Source organism: Eptatretus burgeri, chromosome 5 (genome assembly GCF_056783735.1).
Source record: "Eptatretus burgeri isolate ZD-2024b chromosome 5, Ebu_testis_v1, whole genome shotgun sequence".
Lineage (NCBI taxonomy): Eukaryota > Metazoa > Chordata > Myxini > Myxiniformes > Myxinidae > Eptatretus > Eptatretus burgeri.
In genome coordinates, this window is record NC_140965.1 from 53,758,346 (window position 1) to 53,775,431 (window position 17,086).

The 17,086-nt window shown below is 42.9% G+C and overlaps 1 protein-coding gene across 4 annotated transcripts in view; it reads right to left on the reverse strand.

Annotated features, from left to right (window-relative positions):
* The window catches only part of DENND3 (DENN domain containing 3), a 127,974-nt gene that overhangs the window by 17,074 nt on the left and 93,814 nt on the right, over window positions 1-17,086 (reverse strand). For all 4 annotated transcript variants that reach the window (XR_015058346.1, XR_015058345.1, XM_085881871.1 and 1 more), the window contains exons 17-21: window positions 14,632-14,891; window positions 13,663-13,836; window positions 12,725-12,848; window positions 11,826-11,933; window positions 5,741-5,889 (exon numbers count right to left, since the gene is read on the reverse strand). Coding sequence is in view for 2 of the 4 variants with exons in the window: in XM_085881871.1 (XP_085737997.1) it covers window positions 5,741-5,889; window positions 11,826-11,933; window positions 12,725-12,848; window positions 13,663-13,836; window positions 14,632-14,891 (815 nt within the window). In the remaining 2 variants the exon portion in view is untranslated. The remainder of the gene's footprint in view (window positions 1-5,740; window positions 5,890-11,825; window positions 11,934-12,724; window positions 12,849-13,662; window positions 13,837-14,631; window positions 14,892-17,086) is intronic.

Consider the following 17,086-nt stretch of genomic DNA (forward strand, 5'->3'; position numbering starts at 1 on the left):
AATTGTCGATATACCTAACTATTCGCGTGGACAGAAATGCCGGGAGTTTATACCTCGACGGGACCTGCACGAAAACGAGCTGCTTAAGCAGCTCGTTCCGTATGCGATTGCCGAGCAGTTTTATATCGCCAAGCCCCGTCGGACCAGATGTACGTTTTATTGGCTTATCATCAGCCAGCTAATATTCCGAACGCAATTATGGCAGTCAATGGCAGAAAGTGACACAACGAGCAGGTTAACATTCAAAAATGGGGGTATTTGTTTTCAATGCACGTAAGCAGTGAATGGGGGGATGGGGACAAGACACGAGCAAAAACCTACAGCCGATATCTATTTATTATGTACATGCACTTAATCAGTTTGTTACTTATGGACAATTCGTAAGGACTTTCATGCAAAACCCCAGAAAGAAAGAACCGGGCTCGTGAGCCTTTATAACTGCTCGGAGCCAGGATGACTGAAGGGGCTCCGAGAGACCGAGCGAGCTACCTGGCCACCCTCATGGTGACTCGCTGGGTCCTGGTTCGGCGACCCTCGACGTCTTTGCCCAGACCCCCGAGCTCCGACTGGCTCCCTTGGTCGTCCGGCCTCCACTACGGCCTGGTCCAGCTGACGATGAGCTGGAGGAGTGAATGGGTCTCGCCTCAGGCCTCCTGGTTGCGCCAGCGAACCCCCAGCGAACCAACTGCCCAAACTCCGGACTCTCCAGCTCCCAACGGGGCGTCTCTCCACTCCCACCGCCGACTGCAAGCCACGAAGTCCAGCTCCCAACTCAAGCGCTCTTCCAACTCTTCAGACTCCAACACTCTGAACTCAACTGTCGGGACTCCAACTGGACTCCAGGCTCCAAACTCAACTGTCGGGACTCCAACGCTCAACTGTCGGGACTCCAACGCTCAACTGTCGGGACTCAAACACTCAACTCACTTTTCGGCGTTTCAGCATGGTTTTTATCTGGTTCGGGGGGGGGTGCTCGCTCTTTCACCTTCGACCCTTCACCCTTGGCTGGCTCCAACCCTCTCGCCATTTCGATCCGTTTTGCAAGTCATGCTTGCACGCGGACGTGGTAGAAACCACCGGCTTCACGCAGACGTGGTGGAGATCACCGCAAAATGCGGCCGTGGGTTGTCGTTGTGGTTATTGTTGCTGTTGTTGTTAAAATAAAAGATAGAGACAGAATAATGGCTAACTGAAGATGCAGAGCCCGGCACACGGATAATTCCTGTTATACATTGGTGGGGAAATCTAACCTGGAACACACACTTACCGAAATAACTGACCTCTGGGGAACCTGAATGGTGATCTGTGAATTTCCACAACCGTAACCATATCATAAAAGTTTGTTGAATAATTTTGGAATGCTCAATACACAAACAAACATGAATATGAATGATAACAATTTTCCTCTTTCTGACGTAGTCCTGATAACCACCGTCTATGAATAGCTTATGGCCCTTCTGCAAATGGGGCATTAGGTTTTTTATTTTTGTATACCTTGTCGAGGTTCATATGAGAGATAACACACAATGCACAGCAAGGGGGGGGCATGAGACAAGAGGGGCGGGAGTGGGAAGGACAAAACAGTGGGGAACAGAGACATTCGGAGATCTGTGGAAGGGATAGGGATGGGGTGGAGAACACGGGATATACAAGATGGACATTGCAGGTACTTTCAGGAAGGAAAGCAGGGAATTTGAAGGAGGTGGGTGTGAGGTGGATTAATGGGGGTAGAGAAGATCAAGCATTTGGATGGGGGATGATAAGAGGTGGTGGTGAACAGCTGTTTTGAAGACCTTCAGGGAAGAATGGGATTGAACAGAATGAGGGAGTTTATTCCAAAAAGGAATGAAAGAGTGAAGGTGAGCAGCGATTTGTGAATTTGGTAGTTCTACCGGAAGGGGGTTGTTGGCAGACCAGGAGCGCCCTACTGAAATATGGTGGGGACAAATCGCAGAGAGTGCAAGGGGAGGGGGGGCGAGTCTGGAGAGGAGACGGTAGAAGACAGAAAGACCACCAACATGCCTGCGGTGAGAGAGTGAGAAGCACAAAGACTCAGCCTCATCGTGGGAGATACCAATGACCTGAAATGCCTTGGTTTCCACAGCATGAAGGCGAGAAAGTTGAGAGGCAGGAGCACCAGCACAGAGGGGAGGGAGCAGTCCTCCATCAGGCTGTGGATGAAAGCTTTGTATGTGGTCAGGAGCTCAGGTGGGCTGAGGAAGGACTTTGCACGATAGAGGATTCCCAGTCGGCGACTGGCTTTGGAGGCCAGGTTGGAAATGTGGCTTTCCCAGGAATGATCATGAAAGATGGTGAGAACCAGAAGGGTGAATGAAAGGATTTCTTCCAGAGGATTATTGAGAAAGTAGATGGGGGGGGAGGGGGTTCTAAATGATCCTTTCAGAGAGACATAGTGAGAGTGTGAGATTTGCCAGGATTGAAAGTCATGTTCCACGTGTTGGACCAGTTTGTGATTTTATCCAGATCTGCAGAGAGCGAAGAAGCTGCTGCTTGCCGGTCTGAGGGACAACAGATGGTACGGCAGAGGGTGGAGTTATCAGCAAAGAGATAAAGAGGATTTTACACAGTCAGAAAGATCATTGATGAAAACCAGAAAAAGAACAGGGCCCAGAACGCTGCCTTGAGGAACTCCAGCCTGGACAGGAAGAGGGGCCACACGTTGACTGCGACAGGAGAGGAAGTCTGTGAGCCATGAGTGGAGATGGCCTTGGATACCATAGGAAGAGAGTTTGGTGAGCAGGGCAGGGTACCAGACAGTATCTAAAGCACGCGATATGTCTAGAGATACGGCTCTGATTTCATGTCCGGCATCGAGTACCTCCATCCATTGTTGGGAGAGCAGAAGCAGTATGTCCAGGGTAGAGTGACCTGGTCTGAAATCAAATTGATGATCGGAAATCAAGCCATTGGAGAAGAGGAAGGATTTAATGTCTGAAGCGATGATGGATTTCATAACCTTGCTGATGATTGGGAGAAGGTTGATTGGTCTGTCGTTGCAGGGATCTGTTTTTGCAACTTTTTATGCAGGGCAGTAATGTTTGTTGATTTCCAAGAAGATGACAGATGACAGATGACAGATGACCTTGAGCAAATGAGAGGGTGAACAGGACAGACAGAGACAGAGAGAAGGTGAGCAAGGGCAGAGGAGCAGGTTTTGAGGACATGTGGGCTGATGTCATCCGAGCCGGTTGCAGGATCCGAGTCGAGGTTTGACAGCAAGCTCTCCACCTTGTCAGAAGAAAAGAACACAGACTCTAGGGACAGTTGGGTGCGACTGGGTAAGGTGGGTACAGAAAGTGATGGGTTTCAGTCACAAGTTTTCGATGCAAACACCGTGTTTAAGCATTCAGCCTTTTCACGTGCGGTATCAGCAGAGCTGCCATTTGAGATAAGGGAGGGGATGGAGGGGGAAAATTCACCAGAGACAGATTTGATTAGACGCCACCAGGATTTTGAGGAGGGAGAGAGGTTTGAGAGTTCAGACTTGAGATGAGAACGATGTTGTTTTCTGGCTCTCCTGAGGGTAGACACACACTCCTTCCGAGCTTTATGGAAAGAACTGAGATTACCCTCAGTGGGGTTTGCTTTCCACGAGGCAAAGTCAAGTTATTTCAGGACAACTGCCTCGCCATAAGCTTCAGTGAACCAAGGGCGGGAGGAAGTGTAGAGCAACTGAAGACGAGAGGGGAAAAATCTGTGCATGAGGGAGAGCAAGTTTCCATGAAAGAATTCCCAGGATGAGTTGATGTTGGAGAAAGTAGCGATGGGAGACGAGTCTAGAAGTTTCATGGCCTGCTCGGAGACCCTGCCAGTCGGCCTGAGTGAAAAGCCAGACTCGACGGCGGTGAGGTGGTTCTCTGATAATAGCCAGAGAGATGTCCACTTTGACAAGCTCATGGCCAGAAGAACCAATTGGAGCGAAGGAAGAACAGCAGATATTTTCAGGGAAATTTGTCAAAATCAGATCCAGAAGAGATGGAGTACCATTGGTTGAGAGCCGGGTTGGGAAGTTGACTGATTGAGTCACAGAAGTCTTTTGCTGAGGTGCCATGACAGGCGAGGAGGTACCCACACCCAGCCAACTGGCATGATGACAATTTAAATCATCACATATGAGGAAGAGAGAGTTCGGATGAGAAGACGGAAGTTGGTCCATGTTTTCGGATATTGAGGTGTAAATAAGTCATCACTGTTTGGTTGACAGTACAACACACATGTGAACATGAGGTGGGCGTGTAGGGGATCCTGGAGCCAGAGGTATTCCTGGGGGTGTGGGGGAGTGAGGGCAGTGCAAGGAGAGTGAGGAATAGAGTCTTTAATGAAGAGAGCAACACCTCCACCAGGACGAGGCCTCGGTCTGTCATACCGGAAGAGGGAGTACCCAGGGAGAGATACTTGGGAGTCAGAGACGTCTTGAGAGAGGAAAGTTTCTGTTAAGCAGATTATGTCTGCTTTGTCAGTGGCAACCTGTATGGAAAGATCTGTAAGGTTTGAGTGAAGGCCCCAGATATTTGAGGTCCACACTGTTAATGAAGAGGGAGAGGAGGAGGCTTTGGATGCAGGTGATGGGAGGGGAGGGGGAGGGTCGGAGGAGGGGGGAGGTAAGGAGAGTTGTTGAAAGAGTGTGGGGGATTGCAGAATAGCTCGGGGAGGGGGCCGGATGAGGAGGAGAAAAGGCTATGTGTTGCTGGGGGAGAGGAGGGGCAAGAGAGGGGCAGAAGGCAGGTGATGATTTGAGGATGTGGAGTGATGAGATGGAGGTGAGAGGGCAGGGGAAGGAGGCAGCTTTGTGGATGTGAGGGGGGGCAACTTTGAGAAGGGTGAGTGAGGGTTGTGAATGGTGGGAGAAGGGTGAGTGGGAAGAGTTGAGGGAGAAAGGTGAGGGAGGAGTTTTTGAGAAAGGTGAGAGGGAAGGTTCTCTGGGTTTGAAAAGATAATTGATTTTATTTTAGGAATTCTTTGGCAAAGTCATTTTTCCTCAATGCCTGTTGCCCTTCACTTCTTCATCTTCTTTAACACCATCTGTACCTCTTCCATAATATCCACAACTTCCACATTTCTCTCTACATACTGTAGCTCGGTAGCTCCAGCTCACTGTTCCTTCCTCCCTGGTTCAACAGCTCCCCTAAGTAGCCTTCCCATACCTTCATTACTGCCAACATTTCTGTCACTAACTTCCCATCTCCATCCTCCATCTTATAAAGAAATAAAAATTGGGATTTTGAGGTCTTTTTCATCAGGTAGCATTTCAGTGCCCATCCAAACTGCTTTAAGGGCAATAAGTGGAGACCGGAATCACATGTAGACCAGATCGGGAGCAGCATGCAGATTACCCTTTTCTGAAAGTCATTATTGAACCAGTTGGGTTTTCACTAACAGTATGATATGATATGGGAAATGTAAAACTGCCTTCGATTCTAAGCTTCTCAAAACCAAGTCTTTAAATCTGTTGCCGTCAATTTATATTTAACTCAACCTCTGCGATGCCAGTCCATTGCCTTGAACCATCATACTCAAACACAAATTATTGCTTAATCTACCCCTTCCTGGGTCGAAAAAGACGCCAATAAACCATAGCAATTATTTTATCATTTTTAGTTATTTATTCATTTTGGTGTGTGTGTGTGTGTGTGTGTGTGTGTGTGTGTGTGTGTGTGTGTGTGTGTGTGTGTGAGGTGTATGGCACATTGAAGTGACTGAGTGTACTTCGAGTACTTACCAAGCGTTTGTGACCTGCACGGATGCTGTCCCGCTCTTTTGACCATGTGGTGGTATTGAATATGGTCACACGACCATTGCCTGTGGTGCACCATACTCGGGGAGGTACACCCTCAGTTCCACCCTCATGTTGTGGCTGCATTTCTGTCCCTGAAAGGTTGGCCACATCCAGGAATGTCCTTTAACAACCTCTCCTAACAACAATTTGATATCTGTCGACTGTCACAATATTGGAGTTATAAAATACTGCATGATAAAAATGTTTACGTCCAAAACGTAGTACTTGCATTGTTGTGCCAACGTCTTCGACATTTTGCATTTTTCAACTCGAATGTATAAGGAAACAAGAACTGTGTTCCATGAAAATACAAGTTTAAGAAAAATAAAATCTTATTCAAATAACCAAATATATATATACCATCTGCCAGGAAGGCAATGCCTAAACCACACAGTATAACCCTTGCTTAAAAACTGCTTCGGTGGCACCGGAGCTGTGCAACAGAGTATGGTACAGCGGAAATAAAGTAATCGTGAGTATGTCCATCATATTCCCTCAAAACCATTAAAATTATTTTAGGGACACTTTCAAATAATTTTGTTACAAACTTTTGTGGAATGGTGTGCCACGCTTATTCGAAGACCTTTCAAAGATCATCGAAGCTGCTGGGGTTCATTTTTCAAAAAATTTTTTCCCTTTGTCCAAATAGTCCCACAAAGCTTCAATGATATTTAGATCTGGGCTTTGAGGGGGCCATTCCATGTGTTTAAGGATTCCAGCTTCCTCCTTCTTTTGTAAATAAATTTTCATTATTCCAGCTGAGTGTTTTGGATCACTATCTTGCTGAAAGATGAAGTTTGGACCAAGACGTTTTATACCGCTGGGGATAGCATGATGGAATAAAATTTGTTGGTACCTTGCAGCAGTCAATATACCATCAATTTTCCAAAAGCACTTGAGGATATGCACCCCCAAACTTTAATTGAACCTTCTCATAGTTAAATGTTGACTCTTTTTGTATGAATTGAGGATTATTTTGTAATATGTGTCGTTTTGCTTTGTACAAGCTGAAGTACACACTATTTCATGAAACACATGCGTTTCTGCACTACATTAGTGATTTGGAACAAGCAATGTGCAAAACCTGCTGAGAACAAACATTTGTGGAGAAAATGCTTCTATTAAGCAAATAAGACTATTTTGTATTTATTAACCTCCGCCATCTTCGAAGATGGATGGAGGTTACTGTTTTCACCCCTTTCTGTTTGTTTGTTTGTTTGTTTGTTTGTTTGTTTGTGAACAGTATTACAGAAAAACTCCTCGACGGATTTCGACGAAACTTGGTGGGGGGGTTAGGTATGGTCCAAGGATCATGCCATTAAATTTTGGACTTGGACCAAATTTTGGACCCCCCCCCCCAAAAAAAAATTGTTAGAGAATTTTTTTTTTGCATTTCTACATGTTTTAAGTGATTTCCAACCCCCCCCAAAAAAGTTTTTTTTTGCATTTCTACATGTTTTAAGTGATTTCCAGCCCCCCCCAAAAATTGTTACCCCCCCCCAAAAAATAGAATTTTTTGCATTTCTGCATGTTTTAAGTGATTTCCAACCCCCCCAAAAAATTGTTACCCCCAAATAAAGAAAATTTTTTTTTTGCATTTCTGCATGTTTTAAGTGATTTCCAACCCCCTCCCCCAAAAAAATTGTGAGAAAAAAGTTTTTTTTTTGCATTTCTACATGTTTTAAGTGATTTCCAACCTCCCCAAATAATTGTTAGAGAAAAAAAAATTTTTGCAACTTTTTTTTTAAACAAAATTTCTACATGTTTTAAGTGATTTCCAACCCCCCCCCCCCAAAATAATTGTTAGAGAAAAAAAAATTTTTGCAACTTTTTTTTTTAAACAAAACTACATGTTTTAAGTGATTTCCAACCCCCCCCCCCAAAAAAAAAATGTTGGAGAAAAGAACTATAACTGTCAGCACTGTTGACATCATATTTAATGAATAAGATATAAGGTTCACTTGAGTGACCCAGCAGTATTGGCGGTGGAGGTTTTGCACTCTCCCGAGTGCTCCCCCTCTAGTTAAATGCTGTTTTTCATCTTTTCATAAGTTTCAATTTTTTGTCATTTCACATACTGTCTTGAATAGATCCAAATAATTGAAACGATGACTCATCTGTGCAAAGCATCTTTGACCATTTTTCCATTGTCCAATTTCTATGTTCTTGTGCATGCAGGTAATGGACAGAAAAATGGAAACACCAACAGAATGTCATTTAGTAGAGTGTTGGGCCACAATGTGCATCCAGGATGGCATGGATATGATGTGACATGGAGTAAAGAGTCTGGAACTGTTCTGCAGGAATGTGGCACCAAACTTTCACAAGGAATTCCTTCATTTCACATTGGTTTGATGGAGGTGGAAACTGATGTCTTTTGTGTCTCTCCAGACAGTCGCAAAAGGTGGATGAGCGAGTATTACCCAAAGGCAACCACAAAACGACACCCGTGGGGAAGAGGGTGGGTTTGCCGTGTTGCTGAAGCCATGTAAGGCATTTTCCTTGTCCGGTGGATGACACTGCAGTCTGATTCTGCCCCAGCCCCTTTTGAACCATTCTCATAGTGTAAGTGGGCCATGATTTCTGTTTTTCAGTGCTTATTTGCCAAATAAATGAAGAGCGTATCACATATTTCCACTGCTCGGCAGTCCATTGCCGATGCTCCTTGCACCACTAGACCCGCAAACTTGCATTCCCAGATGCTATGAGTGGTTTGTGCATAGCAACCTGGCTTGTGCATAGCAACTTAGCTGCTCATGTAGAGTTAATTTACTTTGAGTTGTGATCACAATTTTTTGAAGATTCTGATCAATCTGAATTTAGGATTGCTCAATGGCAAGCTTGGTTTCTTCTCACTCAAACTTAGCCTTATTAATAACAGTCAACGTTGTTATAACAGTAAAAAAAAAAAAACACTCGTGGAGGCTTTGGGTAAACACTTGATGCTCATAACATCCATACATCATAAGAACTGAATGTGTGTAAGACTTTTGCACAGCAGTGTGTGTGCAGGCATTAAGGCTCATGGAAGAGCAGAACAATACATGGAGCAAAGGGTTAACACACTAAGGCAAAGGGGAAACAGGAGAAGAGTTGTAAGTGAAAGGGGATCAGGGTCTCAGTGGGTGTAATAAAACTCAAAGGAAGAAAAGGGAGAGTCCTGGAGAGGGTGGTGGGCAGCAGACTCACGAAGCTAATTCCACAAAAGGGAGGTCAGCATTGCATTTAGAAATGGGAAGAGTGACAAGGTAGGGTTTACTGGTACGATAATGGTTGGAACATTTGCTCTGAGTCTGAAAGATCTGCGGTTCGAAACCTGGTCGAGTCATACCAAAAGACTTAAAAATAGTATGTGTTGCTTCCCTCCTCCACGTATGCCTTAGGGCCTTAGTGTGTGTTAAAAATTTTTTTGTAACCTGGAGGGGCACGGGTGAGACCAAAGGCTAAGAAAGTTGGCTCAACTAACCAGAATAGAGTGGGTAAAATAATGAAAGACCACCAACCTGCTTGCAATTAGCAAGAAGGTATTTGTTTAGCGATAGCTGTGGATGAGGAGGTGCTCTGTCAGAAGAGATTCATGAGATTGGAAAATATGCTTGTGATGTTCATGGAACAGATAAAGGTTGGGTGGTGCATAGCTGGGTGAGCAGGAATGGTGGGGTGAGGAGAGTGGTGGGATGTGCACTTGCAGGACAATAGCTGAAGAGGCAGGAGAAGGCGTGAGATGGTGGAGAAGGTATTCAAATGATGGACCTTTGAATCTGCATTTTATGACGAGGTAGTTTTCATTGTACAGGCATGAAGACCAGGGTTACTGAATGCTTTAAGGAAGGCTGTAATTCCTGCATGATGAATTATTAAGAATCAAGTCAGGGGGTGAAAGAAGGAAAAGGAAAACGGCATGAGATGTGAAAACAGACAAGATGTGTGAGAATGTGAAAAGGCAATGCAGAGAATGAAAGAGAAGAGGTTAAAAAATAAACCAAAGGGTGTGCACAACAGCTGGTGTGAGGAGGCCTCATGCCCAGTTACTACTACTACATACAGTGCCTTCAGAAAGTATTCACACCCCTCGAGTGTTGTCACATTTTGTTGTGTTACAGTCTGAAATTAAAATGGATTAAATATAAAAATTGTCACTGATCTCCATAAACACCCCATAATGACAAAGTGAAAACATGTTTTCAGAATTTTTACAAATTAATTAAAAATTAAAAGCTGAAATGTCTTGTGTCAAAAAAGTATTCAACTCCCTGAATCAATACTTTGTAGAAGCGTCTTTGGCTGTGATTACAGCTTCGGGTCTTCTTGAGTATGTCTGCATCAGCTTTGTACATCTGGATTTTGGGTATTTTCTCCCAATTCTTCCTTAAAGATTTGCTCAAGCTCTGTCAAGTTGGATGGGGGAGTGTCAGTAAACAGCAATCTTCAAGTCTTTTCACAGAATCTCAATGGGATTCAAGTCTGGGCTTTGGCTGGGCCACTCAAGGACTTTCACATTCTGTCATGTGCCTTTTCTCAGGAGTGGCTTCTGTCTGGCCACTCTCCCATAAAGCCTATATTTGTGAAGTGCTGCAGAGACTGTTGTCCTTCCAGCAGGTTCTCCCATCTCATTCAAGGAACTCTGTAGTTCTGTCAGAGTGGTCAATGGGTTCTTGGTCACCTCCCTGACCAAGTTCCTTCTTGCAGAGTTGCACAGTTTGGTCGGATGGCCAGCTCTAGGAAGAGTCTGGTTAGTTCCATATTATTTCCATTTCCCTATGATGGAGCTTACTGTACTTTTGTGATCTTTCAACACTCGAGAAATTGTTTTATACCCTTCCCCAGATTTATGCCTCCTCACAATTCCATATCGGAGTTCTACGGACAGTTGCTTGGACTTCATGGTCGAGTTTCTACTCTGACATGCACCGTCAACTGCGCGACCTTATATAGAAATCAATCAAATTGGCCACAGGTAGACTCCAATCAAGTTGTGGAGACATCTCACGAATGATCAAAGGAAATTGGATGCACCTGAGCTCAATTTGGAGTGTCATAGTGAAGGGGTTCAATACTTATTGATGCAAAACATTTCAGCTTTTAAATTTTAACTAGTTTGTAAAAATTTCTAAATACATGTTTTCACTTTGTCATTTTGGGGTATTTTGTGTAGATCAGTGTCAAAAATTTAAATTTAATCCATTCTAAATTCAGGCTGAAACACAACAAAATGTGAAAAAAGTCAAGGGGTGTGAATACTTTCTGAAGGCACTGGACATGTGCTGATGATGAAAGAAATGCATCCACTCATTTTCAAGTTAAATCTCTAAACGAAAGGATGGATGGATGGATGGAATGACAGTATCCAAAAGAACAAGCATCAAAATTGGGGGATGTCTGGTTGGGGGCTTAAAACGAAAAAGAAGATGGAGGGATGATCAGGAGAACAAAGAGGAAGTACATGGTTAGTAGAGCAATTGTAAAAGTACTGTGCAGTTGGGTGAAGGAGATTTGTCATTTTATGGGAAGAAAGGGTGGCTAGATATAGTGTATTTGAGGGGGACTAAGCCATCTGAGTATCCTGCGCCAGAGTGGCGACCCGTCCGGGATTGTGCTCAATAGTCCAGGAGACTGCTTTGGCAGCACCGACGCTCTGCACAGAGTATGGTCCCAGTGGATGGATGGATGGATGGATGGATGGATGAAGGTAAAGGGTGAAGACGTGGATGGAGAACAGCAAGAGGAATCAACACATGTACCGCACATAATGCCTGAATAAGTAATAACAGATGGGTGAAGAAGTCCAGGACTTCCAAGAACAGTAATGGACATAGTAACCGATTTCAATAGTTAAACAAAAAACAGTTACAACGGGAAGACAATTTTTCCAGTGAATAAAATGCAGCACATGCAATACTTTTGCTTTGAACCAGAAAGTGGAGCCGACAAGTATAAAAATAAAAAAAAATACAAATAAAAGGAAAGTAATACCATTTATTTTTCGATTTAAACAGCATTATGGCTCTGAACTTAAAGTCCCTCATACCAGTGGTGTAGAGCAGGGCTTCCACAGCTTCGGGACTTGCAAGCCCAGCTGAGGGGCTTATCTTGTGTCTTAGGGTCTCGACTGTCGTCTTAGGCATTGACTGAGTCACTGTATACACACATGATAAAGGAAGCCTCAACCTAAATATTCTGCCATTTCAGAACTTCGATAATTTCCATTTAAGACACGTGGTCAGAAGAAGATAAATTACAATATTCGTTTTTATGACCACATTTACTTCGGAATACAATAAAGTACATAACTCAGCTAAACGGGAATTTATGCCAAAGACACACACCGTTGGACTCGGAAAAGAAGAGGAATTCTCAAGAGCTCCATTTTACCAATGGGTGATGGGTCATTGGAGGTGGTTATTTTGATAATACTTGGTGGAGGTGGTTATTTTGATAATATTTTTGATAATGACAACTTATAAAGGCCAAAGACTCACTAATGTATAACCTTGAAAGGAGATTTCAATGATTAGTCCTTTCTGGCTTCTTTCTCAGCATGACATTTCATCAATCGGGGGAACATTAGCCTCTGGTGAACAATTAAAATGGCTGGAGTGTTAATGAAACAGAAGACCATATATTGCATTGGAGTCATCAGAAGGAACAGGAATAAGTCAAGACCAAAGATGGAGTCATCAGGATCAACCTGGATATGGTTTGACATGTAAAGCATACGGTTTGACAGTTTGGTGGGTACAATTGATGTTATTTGGGATCCTACTGTAGATGAAGCCCAAGTAGGTGAGATTGTGCATGTCAGAGGCCCTTTAAACTATTTTCTTCTACAATAGGAGAAGGATCAGGGTTCAATACCAGGATTTTAAGGTAATAAATAACGAATTCAGGTTAATTGCACGTCAATACATAAAAAAAAAATCAACTTGCTTTCACTGTCAGTAAAATGGGCAAGTTTGGTGGCCGCGTAGATAGCTTTTGAGGACTGGAGACACTGTACAAGTGCATCCATCAGGAGAATATTTGTAGCAGCCTGCTTGAGAATCTGTGGGTCCTGGAAGTGCAACAAAAACAAGTAAAAAATAGAAAACATCCCAAAATGCAAAGCTCACCTGTGTCGCTTTATACTCTCACTAAACTTGGTGAAAACAACAGCAAGAAAAAAAAAGGAAGTCAAATTTATTAATTAGTGGTCTCTCTATTCTCATATTAAAAGTTTGTTGAAAATTTGATGACAAAAGTTCAAATGGTAAACAACGAAACACGGAAGAGATTACAAAACCCCGCCGTCTCGCACCGCACAGTGGATGGGCTAATCAGGCCTATTTATTTAACCATCTCAATATTTTCATAATAAGGGTTTGTTGAAAATTTGATGACAAAAGCTGAAATGGTAAAAAAAAAAAGTTTTGGGACCCACTATCCATCCATCCATTGGGATCTGACACTGTGTAGAGCGTTGGTGCTGCCTAAGCAGTCTCCTTGGCTATTGGGCACAATCCTGGATGGGTCACCACTCCGACACAGGATACCAGCAAGGTGGCACTCATTTTGCCGACCTTGGAAGGATGATAGACAGAGTCAACCCCACCCGGTATTAATTCAACAGATGAGTAAGATTTGAACTCAGGATCCTGGGATCCCAAGCCCAGCACCCTAACCATTAAGCCAACACCAGGCATACACCCTTATCCCAAATTTTCAATACGTATTTATGTAGATGGTACTTTAGGCTTCGGGGATGTCAGCCTTTACAAAACAATAATTTTGTTTTTGAGACGGTTGCAGGTGCCGAATCATTTAGAACATAAGCACATTTTACTGCATCTTGATTTTCCTTGGCTCCTTGTACTGTTCAATTTTCACACCTTATGGTGGTGAGCAGTCTGCTTTCCAGCCCACATCTCTTTCACCATGAGGTGCCATAGATCACGATCCGACTTGAGGTTTGCCGTGAAAGCTTCAGAACGATATTTTATTTTAATCTTCAGTGCTGGAACACGTGGTGGAAAAATTGATATAACCGACGTCGCTTCGACCTCCTGGTAAGAACAAAAGAGAAAAAAACAATTGTTTTTCTGTAGAATCCAAGGCTCACTGAGGAGCTTAAACATCGAAAATATATGTGCACATCATGAGACAACAATGTACTTTCACATGAATTTGCAGGGTAGTAATCGACAATAGATAAATCGACAAAGTACATGAGATTTGAACCTGGGATCCCAGCACTGTTAGATGAACGCTCACATGGGAGAACCAAACAGGCAAACCAAAATGTGTTATATTTGCAACAAATTTCCCTTGAGAACTTCACCATGGCGATAAAAGTCAGATCGGACAAAATGAACGTTGAATGAAGACCCGACTTTGTTGAATCAGTTTGGGGTCGTTGCCATTCTCCACCAAAAGTTTTACCAAACCGTGTTCAAACTTTTAATATAACGCTGAACATTCCATCTCGAGTGACGTCATGCCCAAGTCCAATTCCCAAACAGTAGGATGTGGAATACACTTAAATTGCCAAGTTCACAATCTTAAAAATAATAATCAGATGAAATGTTCCCTCAAAATGTGCTGCTCTCTTGTCAAAATGTTGTTCATTGAAGCAATGAAAGATTTTGGGAAATGAAATCAGAGGCACCCATTTTGAGGTAACAACCTCTTTTCCCAAAATGTTCAATTAATCACACGATTTACACAGAAAAGTTATTTGGAAATTTATGTATGCTGTTGAAGTTGATAAAATATGGATTTGAATGGGTGGGGGGGGGGGAAGGTTTCATTAATTTGCATTATTGATCTAGCATTGAGATTCAACTGGTTATAAAGGTCACCTCAATATTCCTGTAGAGCGCCACCTCGACATAGCTCCCCTTGCCTTCAGCAAGAAGGAAGAGACGTCGCTGAGTCATGGCCAACCTGCCCTGTCCCAGACTTGTCTTGATGGATGGTGAGACTTTATAAACGCATTCATTCTTATCCAAGTTTTCAAGAGTGGACCGCGGAAGGTGCAGATCATGCGTCTCCTGCTCCGTCTCTTTCCAGGCTTTGTAGAACATTTCAAAAGTGGCAGGATCTACTTGTTTCTGCTGACCTTGAGGGGTTTGAGTTCAGCAAAGGTGTAAAAGGAGCAGAGGGGGATGAGGGGGGCGGGAGGTGTTGGTTAAGCATGATTTCCTGTGATAGGATGGTAACCAAAGTCAGGTTTTCGAGTTTCTGATGTAGATGGTGGAAATGATTACATTGCTCATGATATTTATTTCTGCCATCAATTTGTGATGCAACTGACATGTCCACCAGGGAGTGAGCAAACAATAACAGACAAGATAAGAGCAAGTGAAGGCTGAAAGCCACTGGGAAATGGAGCTTGTACGGGGGTTGACTGATTAAACCAAAACTAATAAATCCAGTGAGCTTGTTATCTTGATCCAGAATAATAACATTAAGCAAGTCCCAGTATGCTAATTAACATTTAACAACAAGCCAACAATGCACCATTCTTTGCAGAGGGTGGTTTTGATGAAGCTGTCTCTCAGCAATAGTCCATGAGTCAAGACAATGAAATTTTGGAGTTGCCTTCCAAATGGAGGGGCAAAGTTCCACTGATTTTCCATTAGCCTGTCTTAACTGCATGAAATCTTGCGATGGACATTCAACATTCCAAGCTCGATACCACTTTGGTGGCCATCTTTGAAAATGACCATGATTTTCCACCCGATTTGATAAAGTTGGCCTGGCCTGTCCCCTAGAATAAGTTGATAATATGCATATGAAATCTAAAAAACGTTTTTATGCCAGGGGTGACAATGTCGCCGGTGACATTGTGTTTTCGGGTTGTCTGTCTGTCTGTACATATGTATGTACATCCGTGCGTACATGTGAATTTTCTCTGTTTTCTCTGCAATCACTTATCCGATTGACACAAAATTTTGACCAGACATGCCAATCATTGTGCAGAATGTTTTCATGATAATTATGACATCACAAGTCATGTGGGCAGGCAGCTAAGTTGGAAAAATGGGAAAACTTTGAACCTCTGTATCTCCTAAACAACAAGATGGAAGAAAATTGAAACTTGGCACCTGGCAACTATGCATGGGGAATAAGAGCGATTTGACAATGACGTCATCGGTGAAGTGGTGTCCCGGTCAAAATTCGACAAGTAGAACACTGCATTTGATCAGTATGAAAATTTGTGAGGTTCGTCTTGGAAAATATATCAACACAGAAAAAAATGATGATGTCATCTGTCATGTGGTTTGGCAGCCATATTGTTAAAAAAGGGAAAAAAAATCTTCTTCTCCAGAACCGCTTTACAGATTGAAGTGAAACGGCACACAAATGATCGACTATACATGCTGAATAAAGTTCGATAACTATGACATCATCGGTCACATGGTCTGGCAGCCATCTTGGATTTACCCACAAACCTTCAAAAATCTTCTCCAGAACAGCTGGACATATTTAGGGGAAACTTCATAGACATGTTCCCCATGGCTTGGGAATATTAGGATGATAAAGAATAATTGATGTCACATTGTTTGGCAGCCATAATGGATTGAAGAAAAATATTAAATAATGTTATTTCTATCCTATCACGTAGCCTATCGTGACGTAGCCTATCGTGATTCCAAAGTTAACTTAAACTGCCAGGAAGTATATGAGAGTATATGAGAGTACTCTAACAGATTATCTGATCGAAGCGAAATTTACCAAGTATCATCAAACCACGTACCTGCATACAATGTGGAAATGGTGACATCATAGGTAGCATGGCGTGCCAGCCATATTGGATAAAAATCTTATCCGATCTTATCCGATCAAAACAAATCTTCATACACACAATCCTCTACCAAATCTTGGGCAGAGTCCAAATTTTCAATGCCATTAGTTACATGGTTTGGCAGTCATGTTAGTTTGAAAACCAAAAATTTAAAAACCTTTTTCTTCAAAACTGATGAACAGATCAATATCAAACATGTTGCGTTAGATGGAGCAAGGGCAATGAATGACAACTGCATCAGCCACACCACATGACTGATGACATCATTTTAAAGTCAAATGTATGCAGCAAGGGCAGTGGATCATTTAATAATTGAAAAGTCTCGTATTGATAGGTTAAACGGTTTCAAAGAAATAATTGTTTTATTATTTATTTAAAACAAACGTGGCTTCCACATTATGTGACCGATGAGATCATTGTTAACTAAAATATTTGTAGCAACAGTAGTGTATCATCATTGCAAAGTCTCGCATCAATAGACTAGCGGTTTTAGAGAAATCATTTTT